General features: G+C 35.6%; 1 protein-coding gene across 3 annotated transcripts in view; it reads right to left on the bottom strand.

Annotated features, from left to right (window-relative positions):
* Nucleotides 1-250: 250 nt before the first annotated feature.
* LOC110992659 (transcription factor CP2) overlaps nt 251-13,559 on the bottom strand; it is a 32,339-nt gene continuing 19,030 nt past the window's right edge. For all 3 annotated transcript variants that reach the window (XM_022258567.2, XM_022258568.2, XM_022258569.2), the window contains exons 10-19: nt 13,416-13,550; nt 12,049-12,168; nt 11,029-11,096; nt 4,709-4,761; nt 4,432-4,474; nt 3,971-4,061; nt 3,520-3,635; nt 3,225-3,299; nt 2,628-2,763; nt 251-2,175 (exon numbers count right to left, since the gene is read on the bottom strand). In XM_022258567.2, coding sequence (XP_022114259.1) covers nt 2,035-2,175; nt 2,628-2,763; nt 3,225-3,299; nt 3,520-3,635; nt 3,971-4,061; nt 4,432-4,474; nt 4,709-4,761; nt 11,029-11,096; nt 12,049-12,168; nt 13,416-13,550 — 978 coding nt within the window. In that variant the 3' untranslated portion in view covers nt 251-2,034. The remainder of the gene's footprint in view (nt 2,176-2,627; nt 2,764-3,224; nt 3,300-3,519; nt 3,636-3,970; nt 4,062-4,431; nt 4,475-4,708; nt 4,762-11,028; nt 11,097-12,048; nt 12,169-13,415; nt 13,551-13,559) is intronic.

Genomic DNA, 13,559 nt, shown 5'->3' with positions numbered 1-13,559 from the left:
CTGTGCCTAACACATGAATTGGGTCTACGGCAATCTGTTTGTTTTGCCTTTACATCTGATGATGAAACTTATCATGAACTCTCCATGGTAATGCAAAAGAGGCAGAGATCACACCTCTTAGCAACGCAAGCGTATTACGCCGCATGATCTCGCTAAAACCTTTTAGATCTGTCTACTATGTGTAAGGCTTTTTATCTAGTTACCTAGTCCACAATAACTAAATTTTTAGAAGGAAAGAAAAACACAACAATAACATAAAATGTATTTATTTTTAACAAAATACATGTATTACTTATGAATTAAAACGTTAATACTCCGTATCGCAACACGCATACGTGATCTAACACTTAAGTGCCACTATCTTAGTTAAAAATAGATATGGCATAATAGTGCCCCAACCCTATTCCACCAACGAAGCATCTAAAGCTTCATTGTTACTGGCTTATAGTGCTACAAGCTAATCTAACAGTAAATTATTATAATATATGGGTTATACAGGCTTTAAAACACTTACTAGTGAACTAAGCCTATTTGATGGTCAAAATTTTGACACACATAAACCGCTACTTATGCTATAAGCCTATCTGGTCGTTGCTTCGAACGATCTGACATGCTTACACTCTAATATAGGCACATCTAAGGCACCACTTTCAATATAACATACATTTTCGTAATCAACGAACTATAGAAGGCAACGATTAGTTAATTATAGGAACCCTTAGATAAACGTGTAAAATGTAAACAAAAATGTGAGTAGGTTAGAAAATTACATCAAATGTGGGTAGGTTAAAAAAATGCAAAAAATGTGGGTAGTGTGACTGTGATTTTTTAAGTAAACAGTTAATATCGTTGGCACCAAATCTCCAGAAACACTAATTCTAGTACTGGTGGACACCAAGGAGACCTTAAAATCCTTGGGGCTTAACGTAAATTGGTCCCTGATATGGTTTCCATATTTTAACTATTCGTAGTAAGTTTTATTTACAAATATTTCCTTTAAAATATGCCTCCGGGAATTTTGCTTGTATCGAATAAAGAAGTTAAGCCACACTAGTCGTGGGTACAACTATGATGGGTAGGATTTGTTTTCTTATATGTAGCTATAATTAATGTTGCCTATTTAGCTCACTCATACTAATCAACGCCGTTAAAATTCACTCGCTGAAACTATGATGGGTCACGCGTTAAATCCTTCGTGTAGCAGACATATTTTGCAACTGTATAGAAAAGACGAAACACTTAGCTTTTACGACTGATCGATCAACGAGGTTAAGCTCCAGTCGTCGTAGCTAGTAATACGACGGGTTACCCATCATAGTTTTTTAATCTAATTGTACAATACTAGATATTATTTAGTTTTTAATGTTTTTATTTTTATAAAGAAACAAAAAAGATTTATGATTTACCTTAACTAAGTTAAAACTAGATTAAAATTAATCGAAGACTTTGGTCCCCAAATAGTAATGCAAATTACAGTAATAAAAACAATTATGGATAATTCCCCACAATTGTTTTATTAAAATTTATATTGCCACAAATTTGTATAGGCCCAGAATTCAGATATAAAACACGAGATATAGATCATATCACATATTAATAATTTAGCTAGGTAAGATCTTCTAAACCAATAATATAAATAGACAGTGTCCAATGTCTAGCAGTGAGAATAGAGAGGTGACAGACTGACTTGCGCCAAAAATGACATTTAATCGTGCCGTGTGGAGAATTGTCCATAAATTACAACTAAATGTTAATAAAATTACTTATTTTAAAACTACTTAAAAAGTATTAATATAATAATCTCCAGAAGGATTTTGACATTTAATATATATGCCTTCATTCACGGCTTATCAAGTAACATGTCATTGACATTACTATTACCGTAAAGTTATTTTCAATCATCTCAGTAATATCCGGTAATAATGATTATCCCTAATTAAACAGTATTACCGTAATATTCTTCCTATTACCGTTAAGCTATTTTCGAACGTTTAATATACGGGATTACGATTACCGCGTAATTTCAACTAGACTTTAGTTAGTTGGACTCAGTAGAAGCGAGTTTTCGACATGTTCAAGTTTATAAGTGGACGAATCCGGGAGATGTCGTACGAGTTCGTCCGTTAAACGAACTCTTGCGCCGTTCGGTCCCGACACAAGTACTGTGTCGCATTCCTGAAAAATATTTACATATAATTAGGCTAGATGGTAATACTCAGTGATAATTAAAGACAGAAAAAAAAACAACTCCCATGACATTAAAAGAAGTAAGAAAAGAGCGTACAAATTCTTAAAAGGCCGGCAACGCACTCGCGAGCCCTCTAGCATCGAGTGTCCATGGGCGGCGGTATCACTTAACATCAGGTGAGCCTCCTGCTCCTGTTCTATAAAAAAAAGTACTAACGCGATTTAAACCTACGACCACAGGGTTCATGCGTTGTCGACGACGTGTCGGATAAAACCGTTATTAAATACAGAAATACTTGTAAATATGAACAAATCCGCGAAATCCAAGTACTCAACCTATTTTGATGAAATGTAGTAGCGTTTCAAATCAAGAAAAAAAAAATATATTTTCAAATATTAAATTCGAAATGTAACCATTTTTGAAGTCGGTCAATTGTTACCTTGGCGGCTGCACTGTGCAAAAGCCCCTTCAGCTTGATGAGTAATTCGCTGGCTGCGTATGCATCGAGATACAATGCGCTGAATATGTTTGAACCACTAGCGCATACATACACTGTTAGGCGTGGTTCGATGCGTCTGAAAAATTGTAAACATTGAGTGACCCTGCATATTAGTAGTGGACTAAGGTATATTGTCATCAATATACCTTAGTCCACTACTGTGAATAATGACCCTTCGGTTTAAGATATATATATATATATATCTACCCATTACCGGTGACCTATGTAGGTCACCCTACTCAGGTATCTAGTGACCATGCAAGAATAATTTCATCAATCAAGTTATGATGGTCACAATAGATTAACTAGCTAATTGACCTATTACGATACATTGCCCTTACGCAGGCCTGTATAGGATGTCACGTGGCCAAACGGGTATTAATGTTTTAACAAATTCGTCTGACATTAAGATCAATTACTAGTAGGTCAAATGCAGAGGCACTATAAATACATGCATTGTTGACATTACATTGACAATAGATGACCTGATTAACAAAAACATGTAAGGCATGGTCAAATGATTATTAAAATACTCACTTCGCATGAAGAGCGTTGTATAGTCGTATACCATCAGCCAGCCCACAAATTTGTATTATATCGTCCCGAGAGAGGCTGTAAAGATATATAAATTATGTCCCAAAACCCAATTGTGTTTTAAGTGTTTCTTACCAAATCCTATATGAATAAAAAGTTATTAAAACATGTCCCGCATACTACAAAGTCCATACTCCAATTATGGCGGGAAACATTTTTTACAACACTCAAAAAGTTATTTATTTATTGCATTCCCCATTAGTTCTTGTCTACTTGGCCCATACCATAAAACACTCACCGCAACAGATCGGCCCCACAGAAGTTACTAAACGTAGCCGCGTGTTGGGCGAAACGGTGGCGTGTCAGCCATGCTTGCGTGTCAGCCGACGATGCCTCCTTCGAGAGACCATTATTCTGAAGAAATCATAAACCATTTCAGATACTATACCCTACACATTCATACTTTCAAAATGTACTTGTAAAAACGTAGATGAATAACAAGTTTCAATAATTTTACACCGAAACGCTGTCTACACAAGATAGGATCGCACTGTGACGCAACATGCTTGTAAATACGTTAACATGTGTCAAGTTTTTCACGTGTCATCCATATAAATACTCCAAGACAGTTAGGTGATGACATTATTTACGTATGCAACGTTATTTACGTTTACAAACTCATAATTTTTTGATTAATAAATTATAATTTTTAAGATAACGCTTTTTACAGAAATCACTTTGACATTTACCTTGTCATTGTCAATATCTGTGGGCTGCGGAAAGTCGGGCAAGATGGCGCCGGGCGAGTGACACGATGTTGCCACTTTAACCTCGGGGGCACTAAAAGCAATAAATTATAATAAAATACATATGAGAATTTAATAGCTTTTTCAAATTTAATTTTATAGAAATAAATAAATAATACAGGGTGGGGCACCTAGAGCGCATGAGCCAAGAACAGGTGGTAAAGCAAGCTTAGTGCCTAGTGGTCAAAGAACAGAACAGCCTAGGTACCGCTGGATGGACAGAGTGAAGGAGGACCTGGTGCAGCTGAAAGCCAGCAAATGGGAGGTGGCACAAAACAGTGACTGCTGCAAGTTTCCCGTTTCACAAGATACACTTTTTGGGTTGAATAAGTAGCAGTAGACAGCATTTTGTAAACATGGGATAATGTGTAGGAGGTAAGCCTATACCTGGAAGAGATACTTACTCTTGACAGTACAAGGCTTTCATCTGGTTCGTTGTGATGATAGCTGAAAATAAAAACAATAAATAATGAATTTTACATTATCTGTAACAAGTGTCACAATGACAGCTCTGGTGAAGAAAACATGTTATCACATCTACTTATCTGTCAAGTTTTAACACTTGACTGTGAAACATCAAATTAGTAAATGCAACAAATTCACATTTACCTATAATTTTATTAAATTCAATAAAAAAAGTTGTATTTAACATAAACATACATAAAATTATCGGAAACTTACATGGCTGTGACAGCACAGGCTTGTTCGGTCCAGGGCTTGCCACTTTCGGTGAGCTAAAACAAAAGATATATTTTGTTTATGAATCATTGTGGTGACTATAATCTACACCAGTATTATAAAGAGAAAAGATTTAATTTCATTGACTAGGTTAAAAACTACAAAACTGATTTAAAAAATTATGTCACCATAGAACTGTACACTATCACTGATGACCTTAAGCTATAGATTACTTTCAAAAAAATTCTGTATAAAATTAAGATATTGTTATACAAGGTTTACCAATAGATTCCTATATGCTGCAGAAACTTATGACAATTACCCAAAGCACTTTTAGAAAATCAGATCAGTAACCCTACAATCTTCATGCACCATATTGTTTTTTTAAATATCTTAAAAATATTCAGTAACTGTGGGTTAGTGGTTAATGTAACAATCAAGTTATTACATAATTTTTTGCAAATTCTGAACTAAATATAGGATTAGTATTGAAGCTATATGCAACTGTTCAATTAAAACATCTTTGATGAATATAATAAGCAAATTTTATTATCAAGTCACCCAAGTGCTTTATATGGGAGTCTAGAATTTGTAACAATGAGTTGTGTTATTAAAAAAATTATGTTAGCAAATATTTAATTTAATAGTATTGTTCGATCATAAACCAAAGAACTAACTATATTTCTAAGTCAGATATGTGTATGAATTTATTTCAGTTTTATTTATTTAATAGCATTTTTAATAGCATTCCATCACTGATTGCTATATGCTTTAATGATATGTAGCTTATTAAAAAAGGCCCAGACTTGAAAAAAAAATTATAAAAAAGAACCAACTTTCAATGCAAGCATTAGAAAAAATCTTTAATCTAACCAGATTAAAGATTTTTTTCTAATCTAATCTAAAGCCTAGAAGAAAATACTTAATACCATTAAGCATTGCATTTTTCTTCATATTTTTAGAGTTTTGAGTATAAAGTTATAAAAATATATTTAAGCAGAAATGTTTCTACTTCTATATAATGGAGCCATATGAACCAAGTGTTGAATTGGAAATTGAATATAATGCTTTGAATTTAACAAATATAGTTTTAAAGTGTCTTATGAGTAATTAAGGATATTAATACAATAACAATAACAAATATTCAACAAATCCTTTGGTAAATTATCCTACATGTTTGAGTCTATACTTATCTTGTTCTTACTAATTATGTTCAATAAAAGTAATCTCATATTAATGTATAAAAAGAAATATTTGCTATATGTTAATGCAAATATAAGATAATAAAATGTATGTATACTTATTACTTAGCACAAGGCGTTAAGAAAATAACTACAAAATGTACTTAAACACAATGTAATTTCAGTGGCTTGGAATAAGTCGGTAATAACTGGATATTTACGGTAATCTAAGTCGCGTCGGCTTAACCACAACATTGGCAGCTTTCAGTTTTCTTGCAATCTCTATATACGTCTCAGTATCCGCCTCGACCTCCACCTCGGCCTTCAGAAGAGAGAATTTCATCCGCCAACCACTGGCTTCCAGACCGTGAAACAGTCTAGCCTTAAGAAAGATCCCTCGGCTTAAATTACGTGTGTGGACTTTTTGCTCGATCACGAGCATTGTACTCGTCAGCTATAATCCTGCCTGGTCAGGTTAAAGAATAGAAACGCTCCTGATGCAAAACGGAAAACCGAGCTACGGACATCCACCATAGCGAGTTCCCACACAACTTCACCAATCATTACAAACGTTATACACAACTTTAAACAATCACTTGTCCAGCATTATTTAGTTACCGAGTAATAAATATGCGATTTTTGTAGCAATAAACTAAACACGAAAATATCGCGAAATGGCGTACAGCGTACGTGACAGATCACTGAACGAAAACAACTGAACGGATCCACCGTTGATTGGCTGTGAGTGAGGCGCGCTCGAATGGAATTAGACCGGTTAAAATCGGTTCACGCAAGACGCAACCGGCCTCTATTAGTGCATTGAACGTCATAGTGATGTGCCTGCGTTTATCGGTTTTAATGTTTTGTCGGTTCCTAACTAAATTTATTTAAATTGTAAACGCGCCGGAACGGCAAAGAAACGGATTGAGGATATAATTTATTGCTATTTCGACCAATTGCGAACTAATTTTTGGTAAGCGGCGCGAACTGGTTTTTATATTAAAATTGACGTTTACCAGTTAACATCACTACAGCACTTGTGTCAAATTCACGACCTCGGGCAATACTATTGCTGTAATACATACATCACGGATAGTAACGGAGGTTTTTTAATACTTTTACTATGACAATGACATATGAAGAATAATAAAATAATACTCGCGAATTATGGCGAAATAGTGTTTTAATACACCGATTGCGTCAAGCTATAGTATTTCCTTATATAAATTTGAGTTTCTTTGGTATCGATTTAACGGTTTTAGCTAGGATAAAACTATAATAGATCTGTCAGCCACATATCATTTTTGTTATTATCTACATTATAAAGAGTTTGTGAGGTTTAAAGGCATATTTAAATTAAAGCCCTAATGTTAATATAAAGGTATCGTCAACCTAACATGTACAAAAAAGGCGATTTGAAAAGTACTTTTACAATCGGTTAACGTACTTAAAAGGCAATGTAGGTGAACCAGTAAGCGAAGTGTCATACAGAATTATTTAAACTTTTAACCGAATACAAAAAAGAAGGAGGTAAAGAATATCACGGTGGAATTAAAGAAATCGAAATTGACCTTCGAACCAACACACTACGACTCAATTGACGAGTAAAGCCGCAGAACACGGCTGGTTTATAATTAAACCACTTCGGAGGTGTGAACAAGAGAGCATTGTTTTAATTTTTCAATTTAAAAGGCTATCCGAGTGATATTTGAAATTTTCTGTTCAAGTTGACAATTGGTATCGACCACGAACGCCTCAAAGTCATATCATGTCAGTCAAAGATGATCAACAAATGGCAGCGTTGTGCTGAAGTTTTTATCTATAAGTACTATGTCGATTGAGGGTCTTTTCTTATCATAGTTTTGACTACGATACTCTACTCCCACAGCTGCTCAGTATACAGGACATTTTAATTTGACTACTTATATCTTAGAATCTTAAAAATCTGCAGGAACAAAAAATGCGTCTCACGCTTAAAGGCAAGCAGATAATGCTGATACAGAGAGGAGATTTAGAGCATGCCAGTAACGCTAAGTACGAGATCTCTTGTTCTGCTCATCACCATTTTTTAAACCATTTATAAATAGACTTTAGTTATTAACTGCAGTGCCTGTTAAAACAACATTAAACTTGCATTCAGAATTAAAAATAGATTGAAGGGACTTAACGATGCGGGCGTCTGTCTGTCTACAGACAGCTTCGCACGCGCAGCGGCAATTCAATAATAATAATCGCTATATTTCAATTTATATAAAGCCATAATTAATTATATTTTTGGAAAGTACTGCGGTTCCCGCATTAATAGATTGTAGCACGCTAACTCCAAAACCCAATAACTTATCTCAATCCATTTTTGACCATCTGAGACAGACATCTTAATCCAAACATTGATAAAAGTGTGCCAATAACTCATCAATGGATTGTAATAGCCATCTGTCTGTGGATAAACCTGTGTATGAAAATGACAGTTCAACTTATAATTTTATCTTACTCAACTATACAATAACTGTGATTATCAAATATGAGAATAAAGATCGAAGAGATTGCATTCTATCCGTCGCCAAAAATATGTCTACGGTCTGATCTCAGATTGTTTTCAATCTGAGATTGTGGATTCATTAATGGGTACAGCCGTTAATAGATTTTAAATACTGAAATATGCGGACTTTGTCTTCCATAGAACTCTAATTTCATATTTTTCTGCAGAGCTACCTACAAAAAAATACCTTCGCCAAAGTTCAAAAGGCTTGGGAAGATGGTTTCAATTATATCGTTGTCCTGAGTTAAAAAAAAATACCTATTTAAATTTAATTTTCTAAATTAGAAAATATTTACGATGTATCTTTGCGACGTCCATTTCTTCACGACCTTACGATCTTTTTCAACGCATTGAGAACTCTAAAAATAATTATTTCAATTACATCGCTATGTTAATTTCTCGGAGCCCTCTTTAATGCAATTACAACTCGCTGACAATTATGCAACGGCGATCTATTTTAAAACGCTAGTGATGTGTATAAAAAAACAGTTTGTATCGAATCAATATACGAAAGAATTTATCATAAACGATACCGATTATTTAACTTTATTAGATGTTACATATTATATGATTTTTTGAAAGTTTTAAAAGTAAGACCTGGATAGTGTCGTGTCGTTATGACTGTGTTGGATGGAAGAAGCAGATGCTGCTCTTCCTCCGAACTAAAGGATATCCTCGACCAAAAATTTGGGTCTGAATACCGATATCGAGATGTATATATGCCCAACGGGAAATACTTCGATAGCGCGTTTTAAGGTATGACGTCATCGCAGTGGGTATTCGTAGATTATAGACTTCCATATTTATTTTTGAAAACAAGTTGGTGTATATGTGTAGATTGTTTGGTGTCTTTTTTTATAGAACAGGGAGCTGGACCCATGGGCAATGCCAAAATACTCGCTAGTGTCTATTAAGGATTGGTACATTTTTGAAGAAGTCCTTAGATAAACGTCGGCCGTCGACATTCTAGTGAGACAACAATGACAATTGACAATCAATCTTGTCATTCAATGATCTAGATCCTCATTCACGGATCGGAATAAACGAAGTCAATTGAATCAAATTACGTTCTATTTCGGTGCTACTTTAGTCAGAGGAAATATCTCTTTGTCTGTTGACTAAGTTTGTCTGTTATTCTACATTTTCTTCATGAATTGGAGTCTATGGACTGTTATCCAATTTGCAGAAGACCCGTTCTGCTATAAAAGGTATAATGTTCAATACTCCATACACAGGGCGTTACACTAACTACAGCGTGACATAAGTGCCAATTGACGGGTCTATAAAACGCCGAAAGTGGAAATGGGCTAGACGCCGCGAAGGAATCGAAGTAACATTGCTTAAACCCTCAAGACAAAAGGAAACATGGCCGCCCAAAACAGACCTGGCAACGAAGCATCATTGCAGAGCAGAGGAAGCTAGAATGACGTGAAGTGAAATTAAGAGAGCCGCCCAGGACCGATTAGATTGGTTTTCTACGCTGGATGCCCTCTGCCCTACTTGGGGGACATAAGACTTTAAGTCACGTAAGTTGTAAGCGTAACATGACAATTGCCAGGGAAAATATGCCACTCTCAGTCGATAGTCGATTCTAGAAGGTTGTGGGACAAACGAGTCTCCGCATCGCATCGATCTTATGTTATTATAGTCTGTGCTCAATGAACAGAAAATGACACAATAGCCATTGCTTAACATGACAATTGTCAGAGATAATATCTCTGTACGTTGACAGTCGATTCTAGATTGTCTTTTCTTAAATGGAACGATAAAGAAATCTGCAGGTCCGTCATAAAAGCCTGTGAGTGACATAGTAATTATATTTTGATAATATTATTATTATCATCATATAATTATTATGTCAAATAATATATTATACAAAACTATTATATTTTTTTAAGATTGATTATTATGTCATGTTTCAAAATTGACATTTTATTTAATTACAAGATAGAGTAGTCTATGGAAATACGCTTTTAACATGCCACTTGAATTTTTAAGCATTTTCGTTAGAAAATTTTCGAATTTAACATAAGAAAATCTGCGGGCGACAACCATTTAGGTCAGTGTCCAATGTAACTGTTTATTGCCAGTTCTTCTCTTACGTTCTACGCCGCGATTTGAGAACTGGCAGTAAATGTAAAATTAGAAGCATTTAATGTATAATTCATTGTTGACGTTCATAAGTGTACATTATGTTACCTACATGAATATAGTATATTTCATTACAAGTGCGGAAAGCCTGTCATTGCAACGAGTCCCGACGAATGTCTACCCGAGCCGAGGCGCAGCCGAAGGTGAGGGTTGACAGTCGGGACAAGTTGTCGGGACAAAAAAAAAAAGCACGAGTGTGTAATAGCCCACTTTCCGAACGCTATACCTCCCTGCAATATGCCACTTTTTGAGCAACTGTATTAAAAAATGATTTTTGAATTTGAATTCATGAGACAAGTAGATGGGTAGGTAGCCTTTGCCTGATTGGGTTGGGTTGAGGATTTGGGAATGCTATTATTATATTTTTCTTCGTACGAGTGTTAACAGCAATTACCTTGCAATGAGCGAGCCAGATGAATAAAAGACAAAAGGTGTACTTTTCTAAAACTTACCACAATTCAGGAGAGTATGGTGGTGATGTTGTAACAACCAGTGGAGGCATCAAAGCGTCATTTGAGAGCTGGCGAGGAAAAAAATACTTTAAACTAAGTATGTTTATCTAGCTATTGTGGAAAGAGAACCGTTGTGGAATTCGTTACGTCAATATAGTTTGAATACATCATATTATATATACTATGTATATAATTATTTTGAATAAATGACAGTTGCACAGATTGCAGTAAAATAGTAAAAACTGGTTGCCTGGAAGCGATAAGGCCGCAAGTTGCTAATTTTCATTTAACTATGTTCAATTTTTATATTGTAAGGTAACGAAGTGTTAATTAATAAATAAATAAACAAAGTGTTATATTCGACATCTGTCAAACGTCATAATACCACAGAATAATGTCTGTGGTATTACGACTTCTGGTGGTATTTGTATTTTTATCTGCGCAAATAAGACCAGATTTTAAAATCTTTTCAGATTTATTAGTGGCTTTTCTTTTAGATCAGGAGTCAAATAGGCTGCAGGCTCATCTGATGTTCAGAGATACCTCCCATAGACAATGCCAGAAGGCTGGCAATAATTAGTAAGCTCTTTGTAGGACCATAAGTCGAAGTCGTTCGGAAATACTTCAGTGGGCAGGTGGCTCCACATAGTGGTGGTTCTGTGCTGGTGACGTCCAGGTGATGGTATTTTAACATAAAAATGGGACGCACAAAAAGGGTAGTCACGTGAGCCCATGGACACTCATTTTAGTTTTTGGCGTTGCCTGCGTTTCTTATGAGGAAGGAGTATGCTAGCTTAAACTGTTGGAGATCGTATCTCCTAGGGTAGACTTCCAGCCATCAAGTTGTTACGATGTTCTGGCTACGACGTCTGGGACCTATGCATCTGTTTCCCATCCCATCTGTGTGAGGCAAGTATGAGATCAGCCTTCGTTGATTGGATCTAATGCCAGTGACACTGTTTTCCTTCGTACGAGCCAGTATTGGAAGCAGAAGTGCAGTGGTCTGCTGTTAAAACTTACCGTAGTAAGAACCGTTGCCTCACATCCAGGTTGGTATTTATCGATGTCAGACGGCGGACGGCGCATGACCTTCTCCCGATCCTGTTTGTGTTTACGATCAGCGCCCTTCAATTTGAAAACCTAAGAGGAAAGCGATGTCAAATAAAAAGTTCTGACCTCTGACACATTTGGATAAAATTTTGAAAAATTTTTGAAAAAAAGTCTCTCAAGTGGTGAATTCGATTGAGGAATTGAAATTGGCTGGTCCCAGATGTTATTAAATAAAAATCCTGACATAAGTTTCAAGATTCCTGACATTTTTGGGTGTTACTTTCTCTCAACTCCCATTCGATTTAATGGGAAGAGTCGAATGAGGCATTAAAAAGGCTGGTCCTAGCTGCAAGGATGGTGTCCAAATGGTTTTGCACCCTTAGAAAGACTATTCGTAAGGTAAGAAAAATCTGGCTGCCGTCAATAAATCTTTTGACTTAAGGGAGACACAATTTAATTAAATATGACTCATAGGTCCTTTCCATCTTTTCCGCGATGAAGAATCCTTTTCTGAATGAAGAATAAATTCTGAAGGAAGAGCGCCCACTTCTCCTATATTTGGAAAAGGCTGGAAGAGGCCTTTACCCGTCAAAGGGTAACCGTCTGATCAATGGTGAAGGAAGTTAAGATATTATACTTTTATCAACATTGGAAATAAAGGGGTTTCATAAAGTCATAAGAGTTAACACTCATCAATATTAATGACTCACCTTATTCCTTCCTGACCCAATCATCCACTGTCTCACAATCTTAGTCACTTCATCACTCAGTTCAAATATATAAAAACTGGTCGTAATTGGCTACAAATCGTATCTTTTTAAAAAAGCACATGCGCGTAACAATCAACGGCTGTTAACAATTTCGAATTGTTTCACAGGCACCCCTACTCACTCACTCATTTATTAAATCATTCATTCGTTCATACGAATAGAGCATACAACTCTCTATGAAACTGCTCCCGTATGTCAAAATCAAATAAATAATTCTCTCGCTTATCTTTAATATGAAAAATTTTGATAATTCATTGATTTCAATCGATTGTAAGTCAAAAACGAGTAATGGTTACGAATAGTAACTTCTTTGAAAATGCGGAACTAAATTAGTATCTCGTAATAATTTAGAATTAAATTATCCATGAAGATCACTCAATGGTTCACTTACTCACTCACTTACTCAATCGTTCACTCGCACACCTACTCAATCGTTCACTATCTCATCTACCCATTAAAATTTTCACTGATTCACCAAATCAACCGTTTACTCATTCACCTAGTCACTCACTCACCTACTCATTCACCAACTCACCCATTCCTCTGCAGTATCGTATCGTTCCTTACCTTAATCTGACAGGCGGCTGCGTGAAGCCGAACCGACTCCTCGCTCGCCAAATAACTTTCAACCTGTATACGAAACGGCACGCCCTTCTCGCCGCCATGTTTCTTCGCCGTGAATTCAGTGGATATACAATTAACCTATAAACA

Source organism: Pieris rapae, chromosome Z, assembly GCF_905147795.1.
Source record: "Pieris rapae chromosome Z, ilPieRapa1.1, whole genome shotgun sequence".
Lineage (NCBI taxonomy): Eukaryota > Metazoa > Arthropoda > Insecta > Lepidoptera > Pieridae > Pieris > Pieris rapae.
This window is presented reverse-complemented; position numbering and strand designations above follow the sequence as displayed.